The sequence below is a fragment of the Penicillium soppii genome (assembly GCF_028829465.1).
Source record: "Penicillium soppii strain IBT 18220 chromosome Unknown utg000007l, whole genome shotgun sequence".
Taxonomy (NCBI): Eukaryota; Fungi; Ascomycota; class Eurotiomycetes; order Eurotiales; family Aspergillaceae; genus Penicillium; species Penicillium soppii.
In genome coordinates, this window is record NW_026643237.1 from 1,152,198 (window position 1) to 1,170,644 (window position 18,447).

The 18,447-nt window shown below is 48.0% G+C and overlaps 8 protein-coding genes across 8 annotated transcripts; 3 read left to right on the plus strand and 5 right to left on the minus strand.

Moving 5' to 3' along the window:
- Window positions 1-248: 248 nt before the first annotated feature.
- On the plus strand, window positions 249-3,137 carry N7529_009695 (IQ calmodulin-binding motif domain protein; the record flags this gene model as incomplete). Its single annotated transcript, XM_057245222.1, has 1 exon — window positions 249-3,137. The coding sequence occupies one exon, from the start codon at window positions 249-251 to the stop codon at window positions 3,135-3,137; it is 2,889 nt and encodes a 962-aa protein (XP_057093485.1).
- A 406-nt stretch (window positions 3,138-3,543) lies between these two features.
- N7529_009696 (uncharacterized protein) lies at window positions 3,544-4,461 on the minus strand (the record flags this gene model as incomplete). Its single annotated transcript, XM_057245223.1, is given in 3 exon segments — window positions 3,544-3,717; window positions 3,775-3,837; window positions 3,853-4,461. 3 exon segments carry the CDS (start codon window positions 4,459-4,461, stop codon window positions 3,544-3,546), a joined length of 846 nt encoding a protein of 281 aa, XP_057093486.1.
- Window positions 4,462-5,446: 985 nt separating this feature from the next.
- cia1 (iron-sulfur cluster assembly protein CIA1) lies at window positions 5,447-6,703 on the plus strand (the record flags this gene model as incomplete). Its single annotated transcript, XM_057245224.1, has 1 exon — window positions 5,447-6,703. The coding sequence occupies one exon, from the start codon at window positions 5,447-5,449 to the stop codon at window positions 6,701-6,703; it is 1,257 nt and encodes a 418-aa protein (XP_057093487.1).
- Window positions 6,704-6,841: 138 nt separating this feature from the next.
- Window positions 6,842-8,781, minus strand: kexA (serine-type carboxypeptidase kexA; the record flags this gene model as incomplete). Its single annotated transcript, XM_057245225.1, has 3 exons — window positions 6,842-8,152; window positions 8,202-8,562; window positions 8,624-8,781. The coding sequence occupies 3 exons, from the start codon at window positions 8,779-8,781 to the stop codon at window positions 6,842-6,844; spliced, it is 1,830 nt and encodes a 609-aa protein (XP_057093488.1).
- A 507-nt stretch (window positions 8,782-9,288) lies between these two features.
- Window positions 9,289-10,123, minus strand: N7529_009699 (SAM-dependent methyltransferase; the record flags this gene model as incomplete). Its single annotated transcript, XM_057245226.1, has 5 exons — window positions 9,289-9,345; window positions 9,392-9,510; window positions 9,565-9,675; window positions 9,735-9,752; window positions 9,805-10,123. 5 exons carry the CDS (start codon window positions 10,121-10,123, stop codon window positions 9,289-9,291), a joined length of 624 nt encoding a protein of 207 aa, XP_057093489.1.
- A 648-nt stretch (window positions 10,124-10,771) lies between these two features.
- Window positions 10,772-11,391, plus strand: N7529_009700 (endosulfine family protein; the record flags this gene model as incomplete). Its single annotated transcript, XM_057245227.1, has 3 exons — window positions 10,772-10,807; window positions 10,859-10,942; window positions 11,026-11,391. The coding sequence occupies 3 exons, from the start codon at window positions 10,772-10,774 to the stop codon at window positions 11,389-11,391; spliced, it is 486 nt and encodes a 161-aa protein (XP_057093490.1).
- A 964-nt stretch (window positions 11,392-12,355) lies between these two features.
- N7529_009701 (ICE2 family protein) lies at window positions 12,356-13,758 on the minus strand (the record flags this gene model as incomplete). The annotated part of the gene is made up of 2 exons (XM_057245228.1): window positions 12,356-13,159; window positions 13,234-13,758. The coding sequence occupies 2 exons, from the start codon at window positions 13,756-13,758 to the stop codon at window positions 12,356-12,358; spliced, it is 1,329 nt and encodes a 442-aa protein (XP_057093491.1).
- Window positions 13,759-14,912: 1,154 nt separating this feature from the next.
- N7529_009702 (kinase-like domain-containing protein) lies at window positions 14,913-18,424 on the minus strand (the record flags this gene model as incomplete). Its single annotated transcript, XM_057245229.1, has 12 exons — window positions 14,913-15,021; window positions 15,078-15,148; window positions 15,206-15,300; window positions 15,357-15,500; window positions 15,561-15,950; window positions 16,025-16,158; window positions 16,231-16,336; window positions 16,396-16,434; window positions 16,502-17,337; window positions 17,399-17,817; window positions 17,868-18,077; window positions 18,134-18,424. 12 exons carry the CDS (start codon window positions 18,422-18,424, stop codon window positions 14,913-14,915), a joined length of 2,844 nt encoding a protein of 947 aa, XP_057093492.1.
- Between the last annotated feature and the right edge of the window lie 23 nt (window positions 18,425-18,447).

Below are 18,447 nucleotides of genomic sequence, written 5' to 3' on the forward strand. Positions count from 1 at the left end.
TTCCCTTTTTGACCTCATCCTGAAACCAAGCACGGATCTTTTACACACATGACCTTGATTTCCACCTTTTAGAGACCTCCTTTCTTTTCTTTAAGTCTTTAAAAAAGGAATAAAACAAGACCAGGATCTCCATAATAATTGAACGCGAAAGAAAAAGTGAAAGAGTGAAAGAGACACAGAGAGAAAGAGAAGGCGTTATCAGTGCCCCTCACAGAGAAGACCGCAGTCGCATTCCCTTCACGTCTACCATGATCCGTCGCAACTCTGACATCGAGATCCAACTTCCGGATGCTGGACCAACGTCACTGTCCGATTCAGATTCACTTACAGATGTGGAAATGCTATCCGACCCGACCCTTCCTCTAAGCCTCCCTCCACACATTGCAGCCCGATTCTACCGCAAATCCAGCAAAGTCCGCCGTTCCTCCTCATCTCGACGAAGCTCGATCTCCTCCTTACATTCGCAATCCAACGCGTCCTCGAGTGCCCCAAGCCCAGACCATATCGCCCAACATCTCCGCCGCACGTCCATTTTGGAGAGTCGAAAGGCAAGACTCGCAGATCGGGCGTTACATGCGGAGAAAGTAAGGTTGCGAGCCGCGCTGGCTAAAGCGGCCACGAGAAACTTACAAATCGAAGAAAGGGCGCTCGCCGCGCAACAGGCTCGTGAGCGTGTGTTGGCCGATATTACTGCCAAGTGCGAGGAACAGGTCAAACGAGCTAAGAAGAAGGCCGAAGATCAGCGCGATAAGAAAGCCGCTGAGGAGGCGCGTCTGCGACTGGAATTGGCGGAAAAGTTCGCCGAGACTGAGAAACGTCGCACGGCTTATAAGCAGACACATCGGCGTCAGCGGACCAGCAGCTTGCCCCTTGCTGTGGAGAAGAAGATGTCCCGGGAAGTCATGAAGTCACTTACCGAGGATGCGGCTGCGCGAAAAATCCAGCGGGTGTGGAAGACACATCACGCAAAGATGATCATGCAGCAGTTTCATTCGTTGGGTCTTTCTGTAGACCGCGTGCAGGAAATGACTTTTGAGCAAGTCGGCGCCATGCTTTCTAGCGGTAACCTGTTAGATACCATGACAAAAGTCCTTCGGCTCTGCGGGCTGCAGGATATGGAAGGTGGAGCGATGGGTGAGAGAGGTGCAGTGCGCACTTTTCTCAGTAGCTATCTCATCGCCACTCATCCGAAAGAGGTTTTGAGCAGCAATGGAGATCAGGAGCAAGATTTGATTTCCAAGGCTCGGGAGCTACTAGTAGTCTTTGATCAGGTTACGGCGCTGCTTTCGTCGGGTCGTTGCTCGCCTTCTGTGATCACTGCGGATCTCCAAACCTTGTGTGAATCACATAATGTGTTCTTCTCTGCTTTCCATGCCTGGAAGTCCCATGATTCGACCGTCTTGATTGAGATCATGGTTGCCCAGTTTGTCGAGCTGGAACTGATTTGGCAGACGGTTAAAAACGACAAGGCTGGCGGTGCTGCAGAGGATTACAGACAAGGTATCCGACAGAACCAGGTTCTTTTGCTCGCCCGTCTGAAGCGAATTGCAGGACCTGAACGCCACATGGAGATGATCCGAGATTCACTGAAGAAGGCCAAGCGAGAAAAGAAACGTGCGGCTTCGAAGCAGGCTATTCCACGATCTGCGGGGGCCGCCCCTCCCAGTGCGGATGTCCTGACGGAGAGTGTTACCTCGCCTCTCAGCGAGTCATTCAACAACCTCGATGTGGCGGTGTTCCAGCAGCTGGACAAGCAACGGACATCTCCTCACGAGCGATTCACCAAGATTCTCACCCCGCTCCCTGAAAACAGGGAGCTGGTGCATGAGCTCCTCATCAACAAAGAGTTCAAGATTGAAGAAGCACATTACACTGAGCCCCGCAGGCAGATAATGAAGCAGATGTGTGACGCAATGAGAGTAGGGGTCGAGGCCGGACACGGTACCAATTGGACTGTGGCTATGGCCACAGTGATTCAAGATCGCTTACTGCGGTCCCTCCAACGTGGAAACTCCCTCTACGTGATAATAAGTGAAGTTCTGGATCCTAAGCTGGTTCAGGGACAGTGCGAAGCAGGCACGTTCTCCTATGATAATTTCTTCAAGTTCATGAACAATATCCTGCCTCGCCTATGTGCTCCATATCGAGACCCCGTGGTGAAGGCATACGTCGAGGACACCTCGGGTGACGCAATTGACCGACTAGCGCGGTTGATGAGCGTTATTGACCTACTCTCCCTCGACCAGACCAACTTCATGATCCAGCTCGCCGCCCCGCAGCTCATTGAAGAAGCCCCCGGGTACGAACAGCGAGCTTTCGACCGAGGCGTCACCGAAGGAACCATTAGTCTCGACAAAACCCGCCGATTTTGGCGCCTTCATCGCAAGATCATCGTCGATGAGATGAAAAAGCGAGACCCAGAAGGCATCCAAGGCGAACCTCATCCACCTTCCGCCCGAGTCTATGCCCAAGGACTCACGGACACAGTCTTCAGCAATGCCCTCGTCTCCTCCGATTTCGTCCCCGAAACCCTAAGCCTTGACCACCAACGACTGGAACGTCTGCACGCCCGAGCCTTCCAAATCGTCGCAACAGCCTCCATCCTTCTAACAGCCAAGAATCTCCTGAAACGAGATGCCCGCTCCCAATGGAAACCAGAGGCCGACCGCATTCTCTCCCTGGACTTCAACGAAATTAGTCAAGAACGCGTGCAATCAATCCTTGAATCAACACATCCCATGCCATCCGCAGCAAGCGCCACTCTATCAGCAACCATTAAACGAGTCCTCGCACCCGTGGCAACAGCCTGTCTCGCGGCCGCACCTCAACTCGCCATCGTGACATCGGAAACATCAGCTTCGGAAATGTCTCCTTCGGCTGAGATCCATGCACCCAGTTTCGTAGACCCCGTCGCGAGACTGATTTTGTCCCGTTTACGAAGCCATGTCCTCAGTCGACTTAGTGCTTCTAGTGCTTCTGAGCGTGTGCGTGCAACTACGACTGCTAGTCAGAATCTGGCTGGGGCTGGGATGCCGGAGTTTGTTAATGAGGTTGGGAAATTGGTTGAGGAGTTGGAGAAGGTTAGGGAGGTTGATTGGCTTTGTCATGGGAGTGTTTACGATGGATTATATGACTAGAATATATACATTATATTTGTTCGGTTTTGGCTTGAGATAGCATTTTATAATGAATTTTGCTTTCTTATATACTGCTAGTATTGGTCTGCTCTTTTGCTCTACAACTACATACATCCATATGTAGAAACATAGACTTGACTATAAGCTAATTAACAATACTGGCATGGAAAAAAAGTAAGAAATCAGAAATATAGCTAACATCAATTAATCAAGCACGAGGTCTTACAGGAATATGCTGAAAAGTCAAGAAGTTAACAAGGATCGTTTAAAGTCCTAAATATTTGAGTAAAGGCTATGATTTGTGACCTTCGAATGTATACATATGTATATTGTGTCTCTCCCACCAATGCAATCTAGAGTATGCATAGCTCTATAAATACGGCCAAGAAATAAACAGGCAACCAACTTACTTCAGGGCCGCTGCTGAAGTTTCAGAGCCACCATCACTAGGGTTCACATCGGTGACCACCCTCAGACATGTGAGAGAGGTGCGTTCCACACTGCCATTTCCAACGAAAATACTCAAAACTGGAGTAACCTTATACGCCTCTCCAATCAGAGCGTTGGCCGAGTAGTTCACCTAGATTGGATCAGTGCGGTTCAAAATACCAAGGGAATGATCGAGGTATCAACTCACATCAAAAGTAACTTCGGCAATCTCCATCAACCGATCAGACTTTTGCTGCACTGGCCAGCAATCCTAGGAATTCCTGACTTCGTAGAAATCCCCAAATGACTTGACACTAAAGTTTCCCAGCGAAGTATCTCCGCCCCCAAACCCACTGCATTCATTGAAATCATTCTTCAATTCTTGCTCGACATTGTCACAGATAGTCCAGTCCCGTTGGGATTTCTCAGTCACATTGGTCGCCCGCTGCTCAATCATATCGGAACACGTCTCCGTCGCTGCACAGGTATCAATTCCATTCCTGCCTTCCAGCTCAGATCCTTTGAACTTCTTTCGCGGTGGATCGTTGAAGATCACAGCGCAGCCTTGGAGGTTTGGGGGCTTTGCATCCTCCGGCGTTGCGCGGTAGTAAATTGATTTGAATGGACGGGTTGGCTTATCATTGTCCTTGCCGGCCAGTCTAGTTGATACGTTGACATCTTTGAGAATGGATAAGCCTTTTAGTGCCGGCGCAACTGAGAAGGGTGATAAACCGACTCCTAGGAAGATATTACCTTCAGTCTTGCAGCGGTCGTTGGTCCCTTCTTTTGGGCAAGAGAGTTCATTGCACCCGAGTAGGTTGGTATCTTTGGCAAATATGGGTGCGAGGAATGGAGGCAGGAGAAGTATAAGGGTAGATAGGTTTAGGCAAAGCATTGTTAAGATACTCTGTCCGTGGAAAGGCGGGATAGTATGTTGTACACTAAGAGTCCAGGGAAGCCCTCAAATATTGGAAGAGTTCTGGTGTCAGGTAGGCGCTGTCCCTGCATGAGCCCTGTGTATTGTAACGTGTATAGCCTCCAAGTACGATGACATCAATGTTGCTAGCTTTGTACTACGCGCATGGCGATTGAGGGCGGATTCACATACTCGAATATTTCGGTTACAGAGGAGAAGACTTGGCCGTCGGATAGTCGGCTTACATGTCTTGGCCTTTTCATCCTCGGGCTGACTTTATGTGTCTGACCTGTTGGTAGGTCATTGATTCGTTGTTTTCTTCCTTCGGGCACCATCTATGGATGCAAGGGTACTTACTTTATGCACTCTGTACCAATGGAAAGAAGAAATGCTTTGAATTGGAGTCTTCGAGTGTTATCACAGCAAGAGTTGGTACAATGAATCTCACTGTTACAGAGCAGTGGTCAGGTCGTTGCTCACGAGTTCGTGACTGGCGCTAGAGCAGATGAGCTATTCGTCGATAAATGCATGTCTTATCCTGCACTTCCTTGAGCTATCTCTTCTGATACGGTCAGTCAAATTGTATCTTCATTTGCATCTTCATTTTATACCCAACTATCTCTCGATTGAATCTACTACTTTGGGCAAGATCTAGTGCTGATACGTAGCCTTAAAACAGGCAGGTTCAGCCAAGTAGCCAATTCATAAACGAGATATTCAATTGGTACAACTCTATAACTCTCGATATGCAAATATAAATGCAATATCAGAAGAAAAAGATGAATATATACCTACTAGTACTACTAACTATGTAAAGTCATCAATATCCGTATCTAATCGGCAACCCCACATGGTTAACCAAAATTCATCCCACTTCAATTTCAACATCATCCGATCCTATGAGTCTACCTCTACCTACCTCTCCCTACCAATCCAAGTCATAAGACACAGAAAATCGCCCAAAATGAAAATCACCCACCTAAGCGACCTAACCCCTCCCTCCCTGGAACGAACCTGGCTCACAGCTCCACACCCAACCCTCCCAATCCTCGCAACATGCAGCACAGACAAGACTGTCCGAATTTACTCCCTAAGCAACTTTACCCTTCTCTCAACAATCACAGGTGGCCACAAACGCTCGGTCCGCACAGCCGCCTGGAAACCACACAGCTCGGGCGAATCCGTCCTCGCAACGGGCAGTTTCGATGCTACAGTTGGCATTTGGCGACGATGGGATAATTACGGGCAGAAAGACGGTGTTGTGCCACAAGCTGAGACCTCTGATGCGGAGTCGGCAGAAGACTGCGAAGAAGAAGAGGAGTGGCGGTTTGCTGTTCTGCTCGACGGTCATGATAGTGAAGTCAAATCTGTTTCGTGGTCTGCTTCTGGAATGTTACTTGCTACTTGTTCTCGGGATAAGAGTATTTGGATCTGGGAGGATCTTGACGATGGCGATAATAATTTCGAGACCGTTGCTGTGATGCAGGAGCATAGCGGCGATGTGAAATGTGTTTCTTGGCATCCCTCAGAAGAATGTCTCGCTAGTGGAAGCTATGACGACAGTATCCGGATTTGGAGGGAGGATCTGGATGATTGGGGCCAAGTTGCTTGTATCAAGGGGCATGAGGGGACAGTTTGGTTTTTGGAATGGGAGGGCGTTGATAATATGCCGGCCTCTTCTTCTTCTGAAGCGTCAGCCGAGATCGAGAAGACTCAATGGCGCGATCAACGCTCCCTTTCTGGTCCCCGCTTGCTTTCCTGCTCAGACGACAAGACCGTTCGTTTGTGGAGACGTCAACCGAAGGAGACGAACCAGGGAGCTCTTTCTTCCGCGTCCACGGGCATTCCCAGTATTATTCGGCCGATGGGCAGTGATGAGGTTTGGGAAGAAGATGCTTTGCTTCCTCATGCCCATGAATTGGCTGTTTATGCTGTTGCTTGGAGTAAGCGGAGTGGGCTTGTCGCTTCTACGGGGGCTGATGGGCGCATTGCGCTTTATCAGGAGCGGTTCGTGCAGACTTCGGCTGATCCTGATGCTATGGATACGTCTGAGGTGCGCACGGAATGGGTGCTTGTTGCGGTGAAGGATGGGGCGCATGGAATCTATGAGATTAATCACGTTGCTTGGGCGAAGAGGGCGGACGGTGAAGCTGGAGAGGAAGAAGAGATTCTTGTTTCTACGGCTGATGATGGGAGTGTCAAGGTGTGGACTGTGGGATGATCCTAGGCAGTCATGTATATAATCCTAACAGTGCATTTGCACATAGAAATGATATCAACATCATTCAGATATTCATTCTCGTATAATATTTGAGAAAGAAAATCCAGATTGTTTATACAAACCCAAGGGCAAGCCTCGTCATGTCCGCGTTTCATGCTCAGGCTCATGCTCGTGCTCATCATCACTGACATCTCCAACAGCATAATGCTCAGGAGAATGAAGATTGTCGAGCTCCGACTCATCAAAGTCACCAGCCTCAACATCCCTTCCCGAGCGCTTGGACTGGAATCTATTCAGGATAGAATTATCCAGCATCTCATTAACCTTCACACCCTTGTACCCCTTGTGAGCACGACGACTGCGCCAGATAAAGAATCCCCAGATCGTGACACCAATGATAACAATGACGAGAATCGCCTCACCAGACTTGGTATAAGCATGCATCTCAGTCTGTTTGAGTTTCTCTTTCTCATGCTGCTCAGCAGCAGTACTATTTGCCTGCCCACCGACAGAAGTCTGAGGCAATTTTTCACCATCGATGCGCGAATCGGTTGGCTGGCCACCAATACTCCCAATATCGACTTTCATAAAGCGATCGAGCATATCACGGCTCTGACGCGGATTATCGAAGGGTACCATGTGGCTGGAATTGTAGAACAGGACATAAGTCAAATTCCGCGCGTGTTGGTAGATACCCGCAGGTTCGCCTTCAAAAGACCAGTCGTGACGCGGGGCCCAGACACCAGGACTTGTTTCGAAGCCTGTCCCACCCTTCCACTTCATGTTGTGAATAAGGGTTTCCGTGCCAATATGGTTGCAGATGAGATCTTTGTCGCCGCTGAAGAGGAGGATGTTGATTCCCGACTCGATGAGGTCTGGGAGGAGATTTACGGAGGGGACGGAATTCTTTGCTGTAAAGGCTTGGCCGACGAGACCGGAGCATTCCTGCCAGCCGGATTTCTTGGCTGGGTTGATGTTCAGAGCTTTGATGACGTCTGGGCGTTGGAGGTAGGGTTCGATATTTTCCAGGTCGGGGGGCCAGCTCATGCCACATGAGGGGTATGTGTCCTTTAGTCGGATGTCGTACATGTTGTAGCATTTTTGGTCCTCGGTTGTGAGCTGGAGGAATTGTCGCAGGACGAGCTCGCACGAATCGACGTCCACTTTGTTCTTTGCGCCGGGGGTTTCCAGCTTCGAGAGGCAGACTTCGTTGAGCACGTTCAGATTGTGGTGGATTGGGGTACCCTCTTTGATGAGACCTTCCCTCTCGGCAAATTTCACGTACGAAGGGTACTGGTCTGCGGGTGAGATCCAACCGTTGCCGATGAGCAGACCCTTGAGGGGCCACTTGCGGCCTCCATTCGCCACAACAGCCTTGTTGCGCTCTTGAACGGCCTTTGCAATGTACGGAATATGTTGACCGGCGTAGGATTCACCTGCGAAGTAGAGCTACGCATCGTCAGCGAGGTCATCAGAAGGGAAAAAAAAGGGAACGTACGTCATCGCTTTCATATTCAGGGAACATTTCAAAGAACTTCTCCATGAATATGATAAACTGGGCCGCCATCTCATCCAGCTCATGGACATAGCTGTCAGTGTTCACGTAGCTGAATCCAGTACCAACAGGGTTATCGACGAACAGGAGGTTCGCGAACTCATCCCACCGACCCGGGTTGTATTCCAACGTGTGGTCGTCCTTCAGACGGTATGGACCGACTTCCATCAACGCACCATCCATAGAGCTGCATCCTGGACCACCATTTAGCCAGATAACAGTCCGCTGTCGGTTCGCGATATGACGATTCTGGAAGTGCCAGAAGAACAGATTGCCGTTGGCTTCGGGGTTGACTTCGATGTGTCTGTAGCGCGTTAGATAAGCTTTTCCGATGAATTTCACGGCTGCAATAGTGATTCACTCACCCAGCATGCATCTTCAGGAATGGACCCTCTGGAGCTCCTGGTAATGAGTGGACATAGTAATCTGCTGCTGATTTGGCCGACACCGGGCTCAGCATCGATAATGCGCATAGTAGTATTGTGAGGGAATTCCCCAAGCGGAGGAATGGTATTGAGAACATCTCAACGGTGTATGCGAATCATAAGAATAATTGAGGTGTTAGCTTGATTGAGGTCCCGAGAGGGACTCGTAGGCACCAATCAACAGATCATCGAATCTGGACTTGGCGACAGAGTATGGCAAATCAAGATAGAGAGGTTGATATGAAGGATAGGTAGCAAAATGCTCAGAATAAACAACCTAGAACAAAGAGGAAAGTATTGTATGGTCAAAGAAGAGGCGATGGAGTCAAAGGGTGAGAGCTGGCGTGGCCTTGTATTGATACAGTAAATACAAGATATGCACTACCCCTCGTCGAGTGCATTGCTGTATTTATTGTATCATCATACACAGAATTGCCGAATCCCATCCTTGAAGACGAACTAGTTGATTTCTACATATATATATGATTTCTGTACTCCTTAGGAGAATTTGAGGAATACCTTTGTATGTTTTGGGGGTTTTTGATATATATATATATATATAAGTAGTCACATTTTACCTCAATTATGGAATATAAAAATGCCTCTTACATCAAGTCGTCGAGAGACTTGTCAGCGTCATTCTTGATCAGATCCACCATTCCCTACTATTGTCAGCTTGATCTCACTCGTAATCTTGAACTAACTTACATCAGGCATGATAGGCTTGCCATCGGCATCCTTGACATAGCGGAAAGGCATCTCAGTGCGTTCATGCTCGTTGATGAGCAGTTCAGGGTAGTCGAGGTAGGGAATTTCCTCAAGGGGAACTGAGGCAATCAGTATATATCATTCACAGAGATAAAAAAAAATTATCCACTCACCTTTCTCATGAACAACCATCCGTGTAACACGCACAGCAGTGTCGGTAGTCATCTGCTTAGGACCCAATCGACGACCAACGTAACCCTTCTTCCTCAATTCAGAGGTACGATCTGTCCATGTAGTCTTAGTCTCAATCCCATACCTGCTATTTTAGATAGAAATCACAAACCTCTAGGGGGATCATCGCCTATAAAAACAATCAGTCAGTCGATTCAAAAGAAGCTCAAATTCAAACTCACCCAAAATGCCACCGAAAAGGAAGACATCAAAAGTCTTTCCATCCTCGGGACTCAATTCAGTCTGCGCTGAAGGATCCAACAGACAAACCTTCTCTTTGCGATCGGCAAAGATATCCTCAACACTGCGCTGCTCAACTTCCAGACCCTGGGTGGCAGCCAAATCAGCGGGCATCTGCAGCTCGGCGGGAACGGAACTGAGTAGGAATCGTGCACCGCGGGCATGGGATTCACGTGCGATACAGGCGTACTCTAGGGTTGACCATGGTCCCAATTCAGGATCCAGGTGTTCGACCACGAAGGTTGGTTTAGAGGTTGTCATGTTTTTTCTTCTTTCTTTTTTGATGTTGGTGAAAGTGGGAGCGACGTCACTGAAATTAATTTGGGAGGGATTTCGGGTCCACTGTGCGTCTACAATATTGCACCAATTTTGGGTATAAGAACAATTGAAGAGGTGAAGTACACTTACAATATTATAGTGGACTATACGTTGTCATTGTGAGGTATCAAGTCTCGTGTTTTAAAATATTCACATGTATATATCCAGATTTAACTATGTTTGTCGAGGTGATCTAACCATTAGGATACAATAGGATCTAGTCAACGAGAAGACTTAGATTATAGAATGACTATAGAATATCAATTAGCATATACTTATCTTTCAAGTATAACTATGAAACTATTTAGTTAATTTATTCGCCTTTGTACAGCGTCATCTATGGCATAGCCACATCCAATAATGAGAGACTGTTGTATTTCCCCCCCCCACTACATATGTAGTTAATTAGAAATAAGTTACTTTTAACCTCTTCTCTCTCTCTCTGTTCTCTACTCCTCTCTCCTGTCTACTCTCTACTACTCTCTACTTTCCATCTCTACTTTCTACTTCATAACTTCATTACTCGCACTCACTCTGAGTGCCACCCTTATCTTTCCCTCCTCAACCCCACCCTCCCTTCTTCAAACCATCATGAATCCCCATCAACAGAACAAAGTGGACATCAACGTGAGCACTCTTACTATCTAAACAAGCAATCCTCCAACTAACAACTACCAGTCCCTTAGCCCAGAGGAGCAGCGCTTGCTGCGCCTCTATGGCAAGATGCCCACAAAGAAAGACGTCCTCCAGAACAAGCTCAAGGTACCACACCTCCTACCCCACACACAGACACACACACAAACACACCGTAACCACCAATTAATCACTAATTACAAATTAACTAGGAACGTAAATACTTCGACTCGGGCGATTACGCCCTCAGCAAAGCCGGCAAAGCCTCCGACGTAGGCGTGACCAACGTCGGTTCCCGCCACCCACTCCCCGAAAACATCCCACACCTTACCGCGACATCGCCCAACGCCGGCAATGGTAGTATCAGCGCCCAAGGTGGACAGCAGATCCCCGGCAGCATCAGCAGCCACCCAGGTTCCATCGGGTTCCAGAGTCGCTCACCCGTCAAAGACAACTTCCTGCATCGCAATTCCACTCTGAGTAGTGACGATAATGAGAAGGGAGATAACGAGAAGGAAGAGGAGGATCTCAGTGTTAGTCCCCCGCCTGCTCGGGAGGGTGTGCCCATTCAACGGTGAATATGGCTATGGATACGGAGGTCGTTGCATGCATGTCTTTTGAAGGGTCTGTGGGTTCTTTTCAAAAGCTGGCGCTTTGGGAATTTCATTTGCGAATTTGGTGACTTGAGGGTTTCGGGTGACTCGATAGACTAAGTCTTTGATTGTCTGGTCTGTCGACCCTCTATGCCTTTTATTTCTTCCATTTATCAATTTTCATCCAACTGGCATTGGGGTTTGTTTGTGTTTGTTTGTGCTTCTTGATATCTAGTTATGCGTGAATTTGTATTCCCTGTCTGAATCAAATCTATGGTGCTATAGCCATCCAAATTGTTCATATCTATCAAGATAATGGCCTGAACTGACTTGACCGGCGGACTACCCCCAGTAAAAACATAGAGAGATTTTACGTTGATACGGCTCTATTACACTAGATCTAAAAAATCAAGGATAAATCGAAATCTCTATTAACCCAGCCTAACGAGGCAATACAATGAAAAATCAATCATATGTACAGATATTGACTTCGGGATGAATCAACCGATAGCAAAAAGAAAAAGAGCAAGGGATGTCAAACAAGACAAGAGGGTATAAGTGCCGAACGGAACAGGAGACACAGATAGAGAGAAATGAAAAGCAACGGTCATGAAAAGGCGTGTCCCGAAACGGGAATGATTTGACACACAATCGTGCAGACCACGACTTGTAGATGGGGGTATACAGACCCAATACACCTAAAGCAATCGGGGCGTATTGGGAAAAGAAAGTGGAACGAAACCCGATCACAAGACCGGAAACGCAACACGGCTTGAACTCGCATGGGGCGGGGTATTCCCGGGCCGTGTGGCGTATTTCGATTTTAGGCTGCGAGATAGGTCACTGGACTGGGCTAGGACCGTCATGGCTCATGCAGCAAGATACGGAAGAGATTAATCTCCATCCAGGTTGGAACAATGATAAGCAAAGCGCAGTATTGACTGGCCATTCAGTCGGTTTTCCAGTGTCCTGCCAGGCCATTGTCGAGATCATCGTGTTCTCCGAGCCACAGTTCCACGGCGTAGAGGGAGATCGTGCACGCAAGGTTGATCCAGCGCCACAGATTACCGCCGCCGCTGCCTTGACTGCTCCACCACTCGCCGCTGCCGCCCATTGCTTGCGATGTCGACGAGAAGTGCTGCATCAGCAAGCTGGTGTAAACGGCGATGAGGATCGTAGGTGCGAAATAGCTGAGGAAGCCGAGAACTTGGCCTGCTGCGTCGGAGTCATCTATGGAGGCTTCTTGGGAGAGGGCACGGGCGCCGGATTCGCGGACGGCGGGGATGATGCGTGTTGATGCGTAGAGCACGAGGAGGCGGTAGGCGAGAGAGATCAGGACGGAGGGAGTGACAGCGCTGAAGACGGCTGTGATCACATTGAAGGCTGCGTGGATGATGGAGGGGAGGAGAGAGAGCGCGTGCATGAGAGTTGTGTACGAGGCCATAATGATCGGTGGGAGAGGAGGGAAGTCTCCGGCCTGTGCTGGTGAGGGAATCTGTTCCACCGGGTAGGAGGGCTGGTAGTCTGTAAAGATCTGGTAGATGCAGAGCACGATGTAGGCGAAGAGGAGAGAGCTCTCGACTGGGTTTCCGCGGCCACTGCCAATACCCCAGGCACATAGGATCACGGCACAAGTAACAGAGACACCGATCAGAGCGGCATCAACGTTGGAGATCTCGGGGAATTGAAGAACACGCCAGAGGAAGTAGACGGAGCTGGAGATGATTGTAGCGGACAAAACAAGAAGACCGATCTAGGGAGATTGTTAATATCGCGATACTGCGAGTAGAGTGAATGACTGAATGAAGAAAGCAACATAAAACGTACCATCCAGCTATCACTGCGCCCGCCGCGATTCACCAGCCAACGAGTAATCTGCCCAGCAGCCTGAATCACCAACAAACTACAGAAACCCTCTGCAAGCTGAAAGACCGGAGTCGACCATCTCAGGAGTCTATCCCAGTTCCCGAGAGCGACCGTTTCAACCAGGCCATCGCGACCAAAGAGCCATTCATGGATGGAGGAATCTTGCGCCCGTTTCCCATTGAAGGTGCGCTCAACCCAGGTACCGTTATCGCCGTCTGCATCGACGGAGAAGCGATTCAGCGACCAGATAAGGAGAACGAGAATGACGGCCCATTGCGTGAAGCGGATGATGGCAAGGATGGAAGAGCGAAACCAGGATCGATCAGGAGTTGTGAGCTTCAGTAGTGAGACCAGGAAGTAGAAGGCCGCGAGGGATAGTGAAAAGGCCAGACCGCATGTCTTGCCGCCCACATCAAAGGCTAGTGGGATAGACGAGACCGTGACGGCCAGGAACAAGGCCGACGAAAAGACTCGGAAGAGCCACATCGGGTGGGCGGAGGAGAGAGTCTGGGTGTTGGTTGAAGGTTAAGTAAGTTGCAGGGAGGGGAAGCACTGGTCTCTTTTTTTCCCCGTTATCGATTTTCACGTGGGTCAAAGTGAAATCGGAGTTAAAGATGTCGTTTTTTTCAGATTTCACTAAGATGTCAAGGGCTAGATTGGCGGTCAGAGCGCATTTCTTAGGGCCAGGTAGTTATATTATTAAGTCTAGTTATCATACCTTATTGAACACATTAGCTATATACATAGTTATAAATTACTACATACGTATGTAGTTGTGTATATCATTGATATGGGGGCATTATCAAAGGCAACAACGAGAAAACAAATTCGATACAATGTCACCCAAAACTGCTTATAGAACTATACTATAGAACTATACATTCTATAGTTATATTAGATATTAGAAGACAGTATTGTTTATCATGGTTATGAAATATATAGACTAGAACGGCCGCCTAATAAGGGGGACCGTCTTTCTAGGACCTAACTTTAGGATTAAGAAATCTAGAGCTTAATTGAATATAAAGTATCGTAATCTGATCCAACCCTTCGCCGTGGACTTTGGCGTTATTACTCGGACTATAAGCTGTAGAACCGAACCGCTACAAAGAAAGTGCTAACAATCTGTTATTATTTGAAACAAATAAAAACGCAAAAAAAGAAGTGGTTCCAGAGGGGGTCGAACCCTCGACTTTGGCGTTATTAGCACCACACTCTAACCAACTGAGTTATGGAACCCGATGGTGTGCTGTTTCGAACTTTTGACACTATCAGCCAGTGAGACTGACTTCAGAGAGACCAGAAATCATGACTAATGTGGCTGTTTGTCTTCATAATAGCCTAGTTGGCTGATTGGTGCACTTCCCATATGTACTTTCATTCACTGTCACAGCCCCGAGAACTATATTGAGCGAAATTATACGATAAGCCAGACGTCATGAATAGCCTTCAACAGGAGACCAATCACTATATCCACTAGAGACTGGACCTCTAAGATAGACAAAGTATAAGTGGCTGTGTTATGGCGTTATGGTAAATTTGTGACCTGCATTGGTAATTCACATCTTGGTTCCATTAGATATCTAGCAACTGTCCACTTCATCCGCGGAAAGCATCATTGTGAAAAACGAAGAACCGGCTTAGTCCTTGTCGAAAATTTGGAAGGTATGACTGAGGATGGTTTCGAGGACGCGGACTTGCGAAGCGACATCGCGGAGGCCAATAGACTTAGTGCGTATGAGGATTGTACTGTGATAATTAGGTAGCAAGATTTGAAGGGGGTGTAGGTATGTATTGTAGCTTACCTGAAGCAGATTGCTAGGTTGCTGGCGTTCATATGGTTTCTATGGTAGTGTTCCTGGACCTTGCTCAGGTGCTATAGCGCAATTAGTTTATTGTTTGTGTATGTTTAAACTCTGTTTTGAGAACGTACTATAGCAATGGCACGAATAGTAGCATAGTGCGGATCGGGGAGAGAGTTGACGAGAGCGTGCACTGAGTCACGGCGTTCGATATCATCCTCGATTCCTGTGTCACTGGGTCAGTTTCAAGGTCATAGAGGCTATCTGTATGGAAGCATTTACGGGCAGCAACGACAAACTGGGAGTATAGCTTCGACGTAAGTAGAGGGTCAGGCAGATCTTTGAAGAACTGCTTCACAAGTCCTGCAACGCTGTTTATATCATGATAAAAGTTTGCTGGCTGGGTAAAGTTTGCTCGTGGCAAGCCTAATTATAGATTAGCACAAATTTGACAACTGAGAAAAGATCAGATCTAATCAAGCTCACCACGATCAAAGACGGCTTTCATATTGCTTATATGGCCAGCATTACCAGAGACCCGATAGAGACCCTCCACATCCAATCCAAACATCTCAACGGCTCGGAAGCACATTTGGAGTAAGTACGGCGTCGCACACCCATCACGAGCATATAAATCCTCTAGAGACACGCCGAACACTGGCTTTAACGCTTGGTAGTGCAAAGGATCTTTGTCCACCAGCAGTGGATCAGAGATTATAAGCGGCCCCTGAGAACCGGATGGCCCTGTAGCGGCAGTTGAAAGAACGGAGCGATCATCGGATATAGGTGTTAACAAAACGTTGGTGAGATTAACGATGACACGTGCATGCACAACCGGGGTTTTGTGCGGACTTGTGAGAACACGTGTGATTGTTTCTATCTCGACGTCAGTTAGCAAAGTTGATAGCGTTGTTCGTTTGGACTGTATGGGGATGTGGGATTGATCGCACCATCACAGGGGATCGTCAAGTCAATAACGTTCCCAACTCGGATATTCATGACACCCAAAAGCCCCTGATCTTTTTTCTTGAGCTTCTTCATGTCAAAGATCTTAACAGCTAAGATGCTATCTTCATTTACCATGCTGATAGACGGTCAATACCTGTCTTTTTACTAGAGCATAAAATTGAGGTGCTTGAGGGAGGAAGTTGCATACAAATTCATAGTGTGGTTCCAGTAGGGGTTCAGAGTTCTTTTTTGGACCGAGGTCGAGCGTCTTTGCTCGCCATTTATGGTCGCTATAGCGAAGGGGTCAGGAAACTCTGTAGAATCCAATTAGTCTCGGTCTTCATAGGAAGTTCATAGGAAAGTAATCGCTTACGGAAAATGTCTCTCTTGTCAAGACTATCGGCAGCGATGACTAGATTAGGATGTGAGCTAAATGAAATGTTTAACCATGAAACTGGATTGGATGTCGTCAAACTTACTGGTGATTTTGATCTTTGTCTGGTTGCTAGAGACTGTCCCCTCAAGCTCTTCTACCTTGCCCAAATCTTCTTGCTTGTGATGTATCGCATTGAGATTTGTCAAAGAATCTATCGTATCTGCATGCTGCGCTCCAAGCAATTCACGTCGCAGGAAAAAGAGCTCCTCGTAAGCTTTCGCCGCCTGTTCATACTTGCCTTGTTCACGATATGTCACAGCAAGATTATCCATGGCCTTGATTGTATCCGGATGCTTGGGGCCAAGTACTTCTCGTCGCAATGCGGCCACTTCTTTATCAGTATCTTCTGACTGTTCGTACTTCTTTTGTTCATGATATGTTGCTGCAAGCTTTACCAGTGCGTCGATTGTATCCAAATGTTTATTCCCAAACATTTCACGTCGAAGATTGATCACTTCCTCTCCTATCATCTCCGACCGGGCATACCTCTTTTGCCTACGATATGTTGTCGCGAGATCCGCCATTCCTTTGATCATCTTCAGATCCTCATCACTAGGCGCTTCTGGCTTGAGCGTTTTGGTCTCGTCATCTTTCTCTGGCTGACTGTCCACTACCGCCAGATTTTCTATATCACTTGCTAGTTGAACTTCTGCAATTTGTTCTTGGGACGGAGAAGTGGGAGAAGGGGTGGGCATCGAAGGAAACTCTGACTTTGGCTCTGGCTTTGGCTCTGGCTTTGGTTCTGGCTCTGTTGGAGGTGTGGTAGGCGAAAGAGGCCATGGCCTCTGACTATTGGTGCTGCCATATGTGTTTGACCAGGCGTTAGAGGGCGACATGTTCCAGGTAGTCGCGCTGGTTGCCGGTTTTGGACTCAGCTCACTACTTATTGAAAAAGTCAGTGCAGTCACCTTATATAATGTATAGAAAAATGGGCGCTCACTCATCAGGAGCATCCGGCTGCCCAGAAAGCCAATCATGGGCGAGGACATGGTCGATCGTGAATCGTCGTTCAGGGAGTTCTGCCATTGTACCCAGCACGAAGTTCATGCAGAAACCACTCGAGCTACCTAGTTTCCGGAGGGGAAACTGGACCCTGTGGTCTCGAGCATAGTCTAGCAAATGCTTTATGGTGCGGAAAGGAGGATCGCCTGTCCGCAAGCAGAATGCCACAGCCCCAAGCGACCACACGTCGACAGCTGTGGTGTATTTGACCGACGGGTCGCCGTATAGCTCTGGTGCCATATATCCAGGAGATCCGATATAATGTGTTCCAAGAGAAGTGCCGTCTGTGTTTTTGGAGATTCCAAAGTCGGCAACTTTGACATGCCAGTTGGGCCCCGGGCAGGATACTAGGATATTCTTTAGGTAGGTCAGTGGAATTTCATCGTGAAATTGCCCGCGGGGCATACCAAGGGCTTGATATCTCGATGAACGAATTTCTTTCGATGCATGTACTGCAAAGCCTGGGCAGCTTGTGACACTATCGACGCGGCCTCGAGTTCGGGGAGAGGTGCAGCTATATATTTTTGAAGGTCGCCATATTCCAAAAATTCCATCGCGATATAGAAGTACTCCAGGTCGTCGAACCAGCCGAGGAATTGGACAAAATGCTGCTTGTACTGCGTTGGAGTCAATTAGCTGCTAATGTTCCATATTCTATGTTTGAAACACCTACCTCAAGCGTATCGGGGTCGGAAAATGTGACTAAAGCATCGAGCTCCCGCCTCGACATTTCCAAAAACTTCGATTGCCGTTTATGAAGATGTTTCACGGCGCGGATCGCATTCTGCGAGGTACCCGAAACACAGCGCTCTTGCCAAACATCGCCAAAGGTGCCATTCCCTATGAGTTGCTCGGCACGCCAGCACTCGGCGCCGGATGGTCGCTGATGGTACCGGCGTCCGATATCATCGTAGGTGGTTTCCAACCTCCAACCTCGCAGAGGATCGCTCATAAAGGGATCCATAGATCATTATAGCTTTTGAAGCC